We start from the raw sequence: 14911 nt of genomic DNA, 5'->3' as shown, positions 1-14911 counted from the left end.
TATTTTTAAAATATTTGGAAGAATCAATAAATTCATTTTGGATTAATATTAGATGCGATTATCCCGTGATAGCCAATAGAGATTTAAAAATATTATTACAGCTTTCTACATCTGATTTGTGTGAATTCGGATTTTCAGTATAAACCAACAGAAAAACGAAAAAAAAAAAAAAAAAAAAGGATCAAGACTGTTAAATGTAGAAGACGATGTGAGAGTACATTTGTCATTTTTACAACCACATATAAATGAAATTATCAAAAAACAACAAGCGCAAATTTCTCATTAAAAGTATTCTTATTATTACCTTGTAATTAATCCCTTTATAAACGTGCTGTTTTTTTTTTGTAGTTCATATTGTATTATTTTATTCTACATTCAGAATTATTATCATAAACTATTTTACGCAATGTATTATAGGTAAGTAAACAACTTTTAAACATCATTTTCTTTCAGTGCCGCCAAATTTTGAAATCGTTAAAAGTGTGCCGCGGTAAATAAAAGGTTGAGAACCACTGGCATAGAAGTCATTGAATTGCTTAGTAAAATTTTGCAGTTTGAAAATGGAAAAAAATTTATTGTTGTTCTTTAGAAAAAGAAAGTCACGGGATAAAATAACTTCTTATTCGCTACACAAACAATTTTGGAGTTAGAAAATAAATGGAAGAATAATCAATGTTACTTAAAGAATTCGAGAAAATAACGACCCATTAGAAACGGGAATTGAAAAATACTCTGATAGGGATAATTGTGACCATGTTAGAAATAAACTATTTTTTGTCTCATAGTCCTGTGATTCGGTTTGGCGAAATGGCATCCAATGTGCCTATCCTTTATGACTGTTCGTATAGAAGTATAGAACTGCAAATTTTTTAACGAAAGTTTAATTTCGGTTTTGTATAGCAACAACTTATTAGATATCATTTTAAAAGTTAGATTGCATGGAATAGCTTTGGGGGTAGATACATGTAAAAGACGCTTCTTATTCTATCTTTCTTGGGCAAGATTTCAAAAAAATGTTAATAATTTATTCGGTTCGAAAAAATCTGAAAATTTTATTTACGCAAAATGTCACATTTGAATTTTTACTTTCTTGTATGCGAAGTATAGAGAAAGATTAGTAATCGTCAGAAATTTGGAACTCGAAATTTTGAATAATTTATATGTTTTAGACCTACCTGAGTTCGAAAAACATTTGGAAAATGTCCTTCTATCTGCCTGCGGCAAAGATAACTCAAAACCGCTATGAGCTGGATAGATGAAATTTAGTATACAGGCTTATCACCAAATTTGCAGATTACTATCAAATTTTGAGTAAAAGCAAGTCTGATGAGAAGAAATCCGTCTGTTCGAATATAATTTATCACCATAACTACAAAATGAAGTGAGCTAGATAGATAAGATTCGGTACAAAGATTTAACATCTATAGTCTAGACACTAATCTAATTTTAAGCTAAATCGAACAAGGGATTGACCATCTGTCGGTCTGTACTTTCAAAAGCATGTAAACCCGTTAACTGAAAAATGCAATGAGTGAAATGTATCATATTTTGTATGTGCTTTTGAGACTTTTAAGTTTAGTTTTATGTCAAATTTTTGTTTCATTCCTTTTGGAAGAACGCATCTGTAACCCAAATTAAAATTTTAGATATTTTTGACCGCATGATTAATTGCCAAAACATTCACCAGTATCACGTGACAGATTCAGTAAAATACTAAATTCACTGCAAAGGTTAATATTTCGTAACTATTGTACGCCAATACCATGCAAGGCGTTCACTGGAAGAGTATTTGAGAGTATGCGACAAAATTTTAGGGAGACTACTTCCGCTAGTTGAATTAATATATTTTGTAAAAATATTAGATAATTTTCTGTACTAGGATAACTTCTTTATGAGGTTGAAAACGGCAGTAAAGCTTTCTGTCAACTGCTTCTGTAGATAAAAGATGCAAACCGGCATCTTTGTAAAATGATAATAATTAATGAGATTTAAAAGAATTCATCTGTGGATTCAAAACGAAATTGATGTAAAAGAAAAAAATTGAAATAAAAAAAACTTTAAAATTTCAAGGTTTGATCAAGACAATTTAAAGTTCGATGTAATACATATCAGACACTCACTTAATGAACACAAAATAACAAAGAGGCTGATTTGACTAACTGCAGGCAAAATTTATGACCCAAATGGATTACTTTCTCCATATGTAATAAGCACTAGTATGTTTATGATGCCAGAATGATGGGATTCTTGATGCGATTTAAATTCTGAAACATCTGATAAATTAAAAAAAAAAGTCTTGATTTAGTATTCTGATATTCAGGAAGCTGTGAACATTCAGATTCCTAGAAGATATTTCTTGACTTATTCTGCACCAAACTTACACAGAATAACTCTACCATTTGGATCTATCTTAGTGCTCGATTAATTAAATTGTTCAGAATTTATTTATTTTTTATTACAGTAAAATAAATTATTATACCTACCCACTTTTACATTACTTTTATTTTTATTATTATTATTATTTAGTGCCTGCATATACCGCATCAATCCATGGCAATTGTGATGACCGTAAATTCTTCCATTCGAATATTCCATTCATGTGGCTTCAGAATCATTCGGCAAAAGTAATTCCACATTGCATATAACATGGTCTTAACTTAAGGTTTTTTTTAAAAATTTATTTTCTAATTGCTAGATATGTAGTGGATTTCACAATTCAATGGACATATTCATATAATATCAAAGTCATTCGGAAATCAAACGCCATATCTGCTGTTTTTGTATTGAATTCTCAATTATTTGCTTTTATTTCTGGCCAAAATATCATATACATTCCAAGATGTAACCCTTTCGTGTCATTAATGCATCACCTACGAACTGCTTGCTCTCACAGCCGGGTGTACCACCCGTGTATCGCTTGAAGTCGAACTCAGGGAAAGGGTGATGCATATGTGCATTTTAAGCTGGAACGATTTTTAAAGGCCAGCTACAACATGGTCTCTGTATCCATCACTTTTGGAATGAACATAGTTTTAGTATCCTGATCTTCGATTAGCCCATATTCTGCCTCACTTCGGTATTTTATTCATCAGCTGCCGAAGGGCCGCGGTAAGGCCTCCATTTCGGAACCGGAGGGTTTCAGGTTCGAGACTCAATTCCACCGAAGAACCTTCCTGTAAGCGGGTCTGGTGCACTCTACATCCGTCGGGGCCAAACGTCCTCCCGCTGGCATGGTCTGGTGTGGAAGCTTGCAGAGGAGGATGCCAGCTCAACTGTCGTCCTCGGCATCTGACCACGGTTCAAAATTACGAGGTCCGTACCAAAGTAGTCCTATTATTACTTTACAGACAGGACGTTATTATAACTAAACAAAACATCAGCCGTTGAGGGGAGGGGGAAGGTAACCGTAATGTAAATAAACAGAGCTGGGTTCTTTAACTCTCCACGTGATAAACAATCTCACTCCAAATATTTTAATTATTATTTTATTTTATGCTACTGCAGGATCTGTTACTGCCCGTCTGTTATTTTGCATTTAGACCGTCAGTTCTGTTGCATATAGCGCAGCATTCAGATACGTTACGTCTTGAATTCGATTTGTTATGGTAAAAAAACGTTACTTATCAGAGGAAAGAAAAACTCACATTATAAATAAGGCAATTAGTGGCACAGATGAGAGTGATGATTCATGATCTAAAGAATTAGAAATCGAGATTTTGAATGATTTTTATCAGAATCTGAGTTCACTGCATGAGTGCTTGCCTTCTACTTATTTTGCATTGTATTCTTTTAATTTTTTTAACAGTCATTTTAAAGTTTATTAATGTATTTTGTCCATTAAAACTGCAGAATAATTTGAATAAGACATCTGAAAATTATTTCACATGGTAAATGAGTTTTTAAAATATATTTTAATGTAAATTAAAAGCGAAAGATACTAAAAGCTAATTTTAAAGTATATAACATCTTTAATAATAATCAATAGTTTATATAGGTACCAAAAATTAAGACGTTAGGACTTAAAAAAAAATTTTTTGTGTGTGATTTTTATTTTCAAAGTTAGGCCTAGCGACCCAAATGCCCATTTAGTGGGACAATTCCTACAATAGTGTATCCAGTGGGAGGTACGCTCCGTACCCAGCGAACGTCTAGAAGAGACGCATCTCATCCCAAAAAGGGCTTTGTGTTCACGTGACCTTAGTATTCAAGGTCAAAGTGCACAAAACAAACAGGACTGAGCTAAAGTGAATAAGAAATAAATGACAGTACAGTTGTTCAAAGTAAATCTTTGTATAAAACCAAATTAACCGTCTCTGCTTACTTAAAAAAAGGGGGTGTAGTTAAAAGTTGTATGGTTTTCATTATGCAGCATATGCATATAATTCACATTGCATACATACATACATATATGATTTAATTGGCCCCCAATGAAGGAAAAGTAAGTCAAACAATATTCTGTAAACAATACAAAGAAAACGTCCAGTTTACAAAAAAAAAAAAAAAAATCAAACATCAAACATCAAAGTATTATGTAATGCAGTAAAATGAAAATAAAATATAGGGAAGATTACAATAAAATCTAAAATCTTATAATAATCTCGTGTTACCACACAATCATAAAATTAAATCATAGAGATATTAAAACATTCAACGCATCAAATCTGAGACAGTGTTCCAGTAATATTTTAATTACTAGCCGTCTTTGGTGACCAATTAGTCCACCGGCATTAATGGTTGCTAAATACTTTAATGTTATATTTTATGTAACGTGATTTGTATCCTTCCTCCAGCAAAAAATATTTTTAACTGTCAAATTTCGATAGATACATAACTCGTACTTCTATAAAAACTTTATACCATTCAATTGAATATATCACGCATTTCTCTAATTTTCTGTTTATATCTTTTTACAATCAATTATATCACAAGAAAAAGCAGCAGTTTTCATAAATAGTTGTCCTTTAAAAAATCTTCGCTAGTACTGGATTCTGAAGATTAATTGCAAGTACTTTAACATTTCAAAAATTTAATTGAAATCTTACCTTATTCTAAAACGTACTCGGTAGGGAAAAAAATACGCTATAATTATTCATATATTAATTATCTATACTTATAATAAAGCTCAATGTGTGTGTGTGTGTGTGTGTGTGTGTGTGTGTGTGTGTGTGTTGGCGCTCTACAGGCCAGACCGTTTGACATACAGCTACCAAATTTGGTACATGTATACCTTGGAGGTTGGGAATGTGCACCTGGGGTTTCTTTTTTCGAATTTTTAATTAGAATTTTAATTATTAATTAAAAACTAACTTTCCCGCCAAAAAAATCTTCCATTTTCCCCACCGCCAACTTTTCCGCCAAAAAAATCTTTTATTATCCCCAGCGCCAAACGAGAAAGGCTTCAGTTTTTTTTTCTCCCAACAGTAATGAGGCTAGGGTTAACATTTTTCAGCGGATTATTTCAATCGGTTCTGTTTATTTTCTTAATGTTTGATGCATTTAAAATTAAACATTGTTAATGAATCAATCTTTCAGATTCATTCTGAAGTGCTTTTGAATTAAAATAAAACAGAATAAAGGAAATTAAAAATTTCTAATCCGCATAGCGTTACCCCAACTGGCGTAGAAAAAATCACGTATTTGCGTTACGTAACCGGCGAAGAAAATTCACGCATCCGCATTCTGTTCTGATTGTTGAAATGGCAACGTTATCAATGGATGATTTAAATTATTTTTGGGTTAGTTGCATGCTTTTGTTTGTAAGTAAATTGTATTTATGTTAGTTATATATTTTTTGTATATGCTTATAGTTTTAAGTACATCGTTTTTTAAGTAGTTTTTTTAAAACCTGTTTTCAACCGTTTATTTTAAACGATTCGTTTTATTTTCTTAGTGTTTGATGCATTTAAATTTAAATATTGTTAATGAATCGATCTGCTCATAATGAATCTAAGAAAATTTTGTTGACCAACTCTTGAGATATTACATAAATTAAAAAAGATATTCTTTAGTGCCCATAAAGTTTAAACGCTGAGTGACTCTATTTTCAGTAATCAGATTATAAAAAAATGCTTTGTTTCAGTAAAAAATATTATTATATTAATTGAAGATAAATTCTTTCCACTTTAATTTAAAGCATAAATTCTACGGGTGCTAACAGAAAATGAGAGAGATACATATTACGTTATGACTGAAGGCCTTTATAACATTATGAATGAATTATATGATAATCAAAATTTGAAGTTTTAAAATATTTTGATGAAGAAGCTATTAAAGTAGAAATTGCATAAAAAAATTAATTATTAAAATTTTAACGAACATTAAGATTGGCGAACCGGCTGGTCGCCAAAGGCGGCTAGTTAACAATAAAAATGATAGGGCATCAAGTATTAGTAGCAACATTAAAAGACAGATTTCAATTTGATTTTATAAACGAAACGCATCATTGGATTGTATTATGAAATATGATATCACAAGAATGTTAAATATTCTTTTTTCTTTTCACGTTATCACTGCTTTGTAACGAAGAGAAAATTTTGAAAATACAATAGAGATAGACGAAAATCTAAAACCCATTTTTATTTTACAATGTTTCGTAAAAAAAAGTTCAAATCTCCGGAAATTTTCTTTTTAAATTTTAATAAATCAGTAGTAACGTTTGGATAGAAATTAAAATTAATCGGAACGTCATAAATCACGTGGATAGAAATTAAAATTAATATTTTCGAGCAATTAAATCGACTAAAAAAAAAACAAGCAGTATGTATTTTATCATTGCTGCTCGAAATAAATAGATAAAGGCTCTGATTTAGAATTCCATTTCTGGGAACGTCATGAATCACGTGCTCATAATTAACCAATCACTGACCCAAAATTGAAACGCCGTTGAACGAAAGGGATTTCCCCTCGCTTTCTGAAACTTATGAACCGAAATGGAGTTGCTAGCTGCAGTGCTAGACTGTGTTCGTGTTTGAATTTTTTCCACGTCGCCAACTGAATGTCATTTCTAATATTTAACTATAGTCCCTGTTCGTGTTAATATACAAATATCAACAGTTTATAGGAGAGATACTCGGAATGGCGACTGAAATAAATGATGAAACGATTGGATGCACTTTCCAGTGGAAAATTGAGAATATAAGTCATTGCTGGTTGAAAAAGAACGAATTCATAGAGAGTCCTGTTTTCACTGCAGATGCTCTGAAAGGCACGAAATGGAAGTTGTATTTCTATCCCATGGGATGTAATAATGAAAATAAACTAGATTTTTATCTTCAAAGAGTACTAGACAACAATGAACAGAATTTCGTTCACGTAAATTATATGCTCGCTTTTATGGATAAAAGTGGCTCGATTTTGCAAGAAATAAAAGGATTGCCGAATAAAAGTTTCGAAATCGGTTCAATGTGGGGTTTCCTAGAAAGCCAAACACCGGATTTTATTTTCGGAAGTGGAAAAGAAGCATATCTTCCCGAAGACGCTCTGACTGTTCAGTGTACTTTATCTGAAAAAGAAAAGAAACCTGATAAAGTGAAGCACGTATATGCCCGAACGGTTTACAATGTGAATCGGAGATCTTTCTTGTGGAGGATAGGAAAATTCAGTGATCTTAGATCCGGGCAAAAATATAAATTCAATGCTGATTCATTACTTATTGATTTAGATTTTTTTATAACTGAAGGACTAGATTTTGAAAAAAAATTAGGCTTAAAATTTAATCATAGGTTTTTTTTAAAATATTTTTCGTTTAAAACATCTGTGGTGGATTCGGCAGGGAGAAAGAAAAATTGCGGAACCCATGAATATTTCCAAGAAGATTTAAGAAAGGGGGTATCGTGCATGTTGCTTTCTACTAAAGAGTTGATGGAAAACCAAAGCCACTATTTGCCGAATGATGTGCTCACTCTTGAGTGTGAGTGTGTCTATTCAACTGGAACTGCTATAGAAGAATTTTGCGACTTTTTAATGGAAAGCCCAGAATCAACGAATAAAACTGTTGAAAGTATAGATGAATGTAATACCAAAAAAAAGGAATCTCAAAATTTGTCAGAACTGGCAGAAGACTTGAAATCCATTTATAACGATACCATCTTCAGCGACATAGAAGTTCACACTTCCACGAAAACATTCCATGTTCAGAAAGGCATTTTATGCGCCAGGTCCCCAGTGTTCAGGACCATGTTCAGCAACGACATGAAGGAGAGGAACAGTGGACATGTCGACATCACCGATTTCGAGGACGATACCATACACCGAATGCTGCTGTACATGTACACTGATTCATTGGAAGATCTCAAGTTTGAAAGCGCATCCAGTTTGTACAAGATTGCTGACAAGTATCGGGTTCTGTCCCTAAAACGCAGGTGTTCTTTCTTCTTGAAAGAGAACTTGAGTGCATCAAATGCGTGTGATGCTTTGATTCTTGCTGATCTACACGATGATGATGATCTGAAAAGTGCTGCACAAGATTATATACTGGGACTGAAGAAAGAATTTTTTTGCTCACAAGAATGGAAATTTTTCATGAAAACTCATCTTGATATTGCTGCAGACGTTATGTGCAGAAAGATGTATCAAGAATAAGATGCACCTTCCATGAAATGCGTAAGTCATGAGCCTTTTTTTCATTTGTGCTTGATTTTTTTTTCTAATTTTATGTTAAGTTTGAAGCAAACAGATTAGTTTAGTTATCTATTATGCTGCATTTTTGAGAGCTGTGCTTTTTGAAAAATAAAACTGAGATATTCAAACAAAATTCTAATTTCACTTCTCATACTCATATTTAATGCTAAAACTTTGATTAAATAAAATGTTCATTGTTATTTGTCAAATGCTATTAACATTCAACTCGCTTTATGTTATGATATTAACACATTATTTACTTCTATAACCTTGCATTTACTAACCACTTTTGGTTCACCATGATTTATGATTGCCTAAAATGTAATGAAATGTTTCTTGTGTAAATTAGTTTTCATCATTCCCTGTGCAAAATATTTTTCAATTATAGCAGTTGATACTTGCAACTCATAGTATTTGAAATGCCTTAACGATGCTATTTATTTCCGTACGTTTTTATCTATATACTAGCCGCCTTTGGCGACCAGCCGGTTCGCCAGTATTACAGCTCGCTACAATTTTCATTTAAATATTTTAAGTAACTGGTCTCTTAATAGATTCTCAAACAAAACATTTTTGATCTTCAAATTTTGATATAGAACTGTACCTATTATTATTATCGAATATGAGTATTGCAAACAGAACCGCTCGGTATTTAAGTCTTATGTGAATTACAAAATATTTTTCATAATTTATGTAATATCTCAAACAATAATTCAACAAAAATTTCTCAGATTCAACAAAAAATTCAGTTTTTAGTTTTGCTTTCAAAAGGATTGAAATGAAATCAAAAATTTAGAAAAACTCAACATTTTCATTATCTTAGGCCAATTAATCTTGAGAAACCTGCTCGCTGATTGGCGTATTTTCTTTGAAACGATCGATGAAAACTCTAAAATTATCCTTTTTTTATTGAATAGTGATATATAAATTTTCATAAATCAGTCAGTTTAAGTGATTGATTTAGTTGATTGGAAATTAACTCTTTTTATTTAAAATATTAGTGTTTCAAGAACATTTTGTTATTCGTGATTTCCACACCAGAAGCTTTATGCAAAATCAAAAATTCCTTATTTATTAGAGCATTTATCGAATCAAGTTACATAAAATATAATCATTTTCCATTTAGACCATTTTAGCAGATCTGTGTCTTATTAAAGGTTTACAAATTAGCTGCGTGGCCCTGATTTGAATGGATATCCTGTTCATATTAAACAAAACTTGCTTTAAAATAAAACTGATTTATTGGATTAATGATATAGAGAGTAAAATATCATAAAATTATTTTTCTTGAATTTATTTTTTTAAAAAAAAATAATATTTCATATTTGTTTCCTTTCCAACAGACACGTGCCGAAAATTATATTTCTGCAGATTTCATTTCCAAAAAGATTTAATTTATTTTTAATTGGAGCTTTAATCAATGTGATGGCAACACTTTGAAAAAAGCTAATTTTTTCCAACGAATGCGAAACGTGCTCGTGCAGCTTAAATTTTATTTTTATTTTGTACGAAAAAAAATTGTTGAAAAATAGAGTTAAAATATTTATTTAAAAATAGAAATTTTATTTTAATTTTAAAACATTGGTATCATTTAAAAGAGAAATTTTTGATCTTTAACTTCATGTAAAAATCTTTTTTGTGCAGTAATATTTTCGGAAGTTATAGCAGAAACACGCCAGAATTTCGCTTAATTTTTAAATAAATAAAATTTTAATTAAAAATTCGAAAAAATAACCCCCAGGTCCACATTCCCGGCCTCCAAGATATACACGTGCCAAATTTGGTAGCTGTAGGTTGAATGGTCTGGCCTGTAGAGCGCCAACACACACACACACACACATTGAGCTTTATTATAAGTATAGATATATTCAATCATATTACCGAAAAGAGCAGCAATGTATGAAAATAGGAACACTATAAATTTCTTTCGGACGAAATTCTTAGTCAATAAGTCACTGAATTTTTAATTTTATAGCACCATTCTTTTTACAGCTGTATACTTAATATAGAAAAATAAGACCATAATTTAATCATCACCAAAGGAAAATAAGTAAGGATGAAATATAAATAACCAAATAAAAACGTTTAGAATTTCACTTTAAAAATAAAATACATTGTTGAAAAATAAGTTAAAAATATATTTTAAAAATAGAAAATACAGTTATTCGGCAAAAAAATGGCATCATTGGAAGAGCTTAATTTATTAAAGGAATTTAAGGTAACATAAGAATCATTTTAGTGAAGTAATGTTTTCGGAAGTTGCAGGGGAAAAAAAAACCTTAATATTTTAACTATTTCTTAATTAAAATTCTAATTCAAGAACTTAAAAAAAATTCTAGATGCATATTTTGTCCCTCCAAAAGTATATATGTGCCAAATTAGGTTGCTCTTGGTCAGACGGCCTGGCCTGTAGAGCGCCGAAACGCCAATTCATCTTTATTATTAGTATAGATGTTGAAATATTAAAATTAATAATGTAATTCAGTGCTATTTAGCTGTTGAAATGAAAGCTATTAGAAAGTGCGTATTTATTGTTTGCATTTCATTTGTTAGTATTACCAAGCCAGAGATTTATGCATAAATTAAGTTGGAATTATAAAATATAGTAATGAATGCTTATATACTTCATGTGATATTCTTTAAATATAAGATTTCTATAACTTTTACCTTTGTAAGATGCCTCTTAACCCTTTTACATGTTGAAATAATCGAATAATTTCAGTACAAGGTGCAAGAAAGGAAATACAAAATTCTCATAGCCCTAATTGCAGTTTTAGTATTTAAAATTTATACTATTAGTTTTTAATATATTTCAATATTAGATTGTACTATCATGATTTTAAGCGCGGAGCTTTTAGATTTTGATTAAAAAGGGATGAAATATAAATAGCCAAATAAAATCGTTTTGAATTTCACTTTAATAATAAAACACATTGTTGTAAAATATGTTTTAAAATTAATAAAAATAGAAATTAAAGTTGTATGGAAAAAATAACATTTTTGAAAGAGCTTAATTCATTAAAAAAATTTAAGATAACATAATCATTTTTGTGCTGTAATATTTTCGGGAGTTTTAAAGAAGCCCCCTTAAAATTGTATCTAATTTTTGATTAATTAAAATTCTAATTCATGGACTTAAAAAATTTGCTTCGAGATGCACATTTTCTCCCTCCAAAAGTATATACAGTGGCTCAAAAAATTGAGAGTACACCTTGCTTTTACTTGATAAATGCGACTTTCAATATAAATAACACACTACCGGGAAGTGCAAACATATTTTTATTTTTACACATAACCAAACCAATAAACCAGAATACAAGTGTGTGTAACAGGAACAGTACATAATCAAAAGTAAAGAAAGAATGAAAGAAGAAGCAATCAAACCATTCTCCATACAAAATTTCAAACAAGCATCCTTTTCTCAACTCCATCAACTTGTAAAAAATATTATATTCCGTTCACCCTTTATCCATTCTGCAGACTCAAAATATTTCCCGCCATCAAATTCACCAGACATCCGTTCTTGAACAATTAACGTCATAACGAATTATCAAGGAAACCGTCGTATCAGGAAAAGAATTACGAAAACTTCAAGGAATTCCATTGCAGACGATTTTTTAATTAATAATTAAGAAAATTTCAAAAAGCGCAGTTAAGAATTGCAAAAAAAATAAATATTTTCTGTTCGTATTCACATTAAAAATAACATTAGTGTCTTATTAGTAGTAAAAAAACTTTTAATTGTAATACAGAATTAAATTAAAATCTTTAATCGATATTTTATTATGTTTAATTTAATATTTTTCATAAATTAATTGTAGTTCATGCACAGCTCAACCACTGTAAAAAGTATTAAACAAAATAGCATTAGGGTTGCTAGAAGAGTGTTTCTTTGGGCTACCACACTGGCGACAAACTCGGGAGCTTAATTTGCAGTATTATAATAATTTAGTGTTTTTTACATGTATTATTACATGAATTTAGAAATTTTATCGTATCATTTTTCATCGTATCATCATGCCTATAGTTTTGAATTCTAAATAAAATGAAATCAGTCGTGGTATAATAATATGCTTTGAAAGTAATTGAATTTTCTGTCTTTGCAGGTACACTCTTCAACCACGTTCTTTTTGGGATAGGTTAATAAAAGCGGCGATTATTTTCACCTCCCATCCTTGAACTTCCCTCATGTGGCAGTGGAAATGTAGAGAAAAAAAAAGATCTGGTTTACTCGAATATTTCAGAGTGAAGAGTAACATTCTCAATAATGAAAACAAAAACTGCCTAAAGTAGCTACAAATGCTGTCATTAACTGAGACTGCTGAATTATCAGATTAATTTTGAAAAATCATAATTTTTAATTAATTGGTTGATGATTTTCAAATGATTTTTTATAATATTATTAGAATTTAAAAAGCTATTATTAAAAAATATATATAAATTTTTCTCAAGCTTTCGAAGTATTTCTTCGTACTTATCGGTTCTGTAATTGCTGAGATGTTGGTGCTTGATTTAAATGTATTTAACAATTTGTATTTCAGTATTTTTTTAATAAAGTCGTTCTGCGTGATAAATAAATGTTGAAGTCTTTAATTTTAGAAACCTAAAGCTTTTCTAATTAATATTTTTGAATTTACTAATAAAATTTTCTTTGATCTCGTAATGTGGTTAGTTTTTCAATAAATGACTCGATAGTAATTTCCCAACTTGGACACTTTTTTTTTCTATGTGTGTGCATTTTATTGGTGGTATGTTTTAAAAGTTGTTCTATTGAATAAATATTGGCGAATCTGACCTTATCTTAAAACGATGCAATATAAATTCGAATCTCATTTATGTTTCCGACATTAAATACTATAATACAGAACCAGGCCTTCTCTATAAATGGACATGGCTGCAAATAACCATTTTGGGCACTAATTTTTTGTGTGTGTGTGAAGTAAAAGAAAAATTATAAACACGAACTTACATTGTTATTGCATGTTAATTTAAGGCATGACTTTGTTTTGCTAGGAATTACTTCCGAAAAATGGCAATTTCTTGTTTGATGTTCAGTATAGTAAATGCATTAAATGCACATTTGCTTGACTGAAGACAATTCTTCATTAATTTTAATTTGCTGAAAGAATTCTCAGCACTCTTTGTAGTAATTCGTAACTTAAAGAAATGTTTTTAGACAATTAATATATTTAGAAATAATTCTTGAAAATTATTATTTAGTACGTATTGCAGTATGATTTGTGCTTTATTTACATCCATTTTATTCGAAATCAAATCCGGTATCCAACCAATTTCTTGCAATAGGTTTTCATCTTTATTACATCTTTATTATAAAATTTTTTTAAACAAAGTTTTTGAAAAATTTTCTAACTTATGTTTTTCTAAATTAATGGTTGAATTTAGAAAAGAATGAATTAATTTGAAATACTTTTAAATGTATCTTGTATCTGTGCAATAACAGTATCATTTACATTGTTATTTTTTAACATCTAAATTCATCTACCCGATTTCTATAACTTCATCTGCTATTTCAAAATTTAATATTTCTCTTTTTCAAAAACGTTTTCAGGAAAACGTTCGGAAATATTCAAATTATGTGCTATCCTTATTGTTCGTCAAAAAATGTGTTCAATTTTGTTCTTAAATTTAAGATTTCAGTTTTAAGTTTATTGACTGAATTAAATTTAATCAATCAAAAACAATTGCTTTTGTTCAGAATAATTTATTGATAGAGTTAATTTTGGACAATATTGCAAGCCATGCTATTATTCATAAAATGAATGGCATTTCTTGTATTGAATCCAACAGGACTTTTAGCTTCTGATACTCTTGAATATTGGCATTTGCACCAATAAATTCTTCCATAAAATTCCCCAACGAATGGCGCATAATGGTTCAAGAGTAATATTTAAATGTTTTTGCAGAGTTTCCCATCTTTTTTTCATTAAAACATAATACATATATTAAAGAATAATATAAACATTGCTATATGAAAAAAAATATTGGAATATATACTGTAGGACCCGTCATCACAAATTAATAAATTAAAAGAATGGTATACGCAATTATTCTAGACTATACATCTTTTATATTTCCTTTCCATGTTGCTACCGTTGTCGTACGACTATCCTCTACAATTCATAATATTTAAATCAAGTTCACTTAATATTTTCAAGAGTTTTTGCTAGTCCTTTTCCAGTCCCAATAGTTACTTCAATAACCATGATAAATGACTCATTTATACTTAAGTTTTCTCTTCAAACTTTGCATACCTAATAATGATTGAAATTTG

The 14911-nt window shown here is 30.1% G+C and overlaps 1 protein-coding gene across 1 annotated transcript; it reads left to right on the top strand.

Annotated features, from left to right (window-relative positions):
- Positions 1-6923: 6923 nt before the first annotated feature.
- On the top strand, positions 6924-13207 carry LOC129971071 (TD and POZ domain-containing protein 1-like). The gene is made up of 2 exons (XM_056084542.1): positions 6924-8601; positions 12726-13207. Exon 1 carries the CDS (start codon positions 7075-7077, stop codon positions 8578-8580), a length of 1506 nt encoding a protein of 501 aa, XP_055940517.1. The 5' UTR covers positions 6924-7074; the 3' UTR covers positions 8581-8601; positions 12726-13207.
- Positions 13208-14911: the final 1704 nt, after the last annotated feature.

The sequence above is a fragment of the Argiope bruennichi genome, chromosome 6 (genome assembly GCF_947563725.1).
Source record: "Argiope bruennichi chromosome 6, qqArgBrue1.1, whole genome shotgun sequence".
NCBI classification, from domain to species: domain Eukaryota; kingdom Metazoa; phylum Arthropoda; class Arachnida; order Araneae; family Araneidae; genus Argiope; species Argiope bruennichi.
Note: the sequence above shows the minus strand (reverse complement) of the source record. Positions and strands in the feature narration are given on the sequence as shown.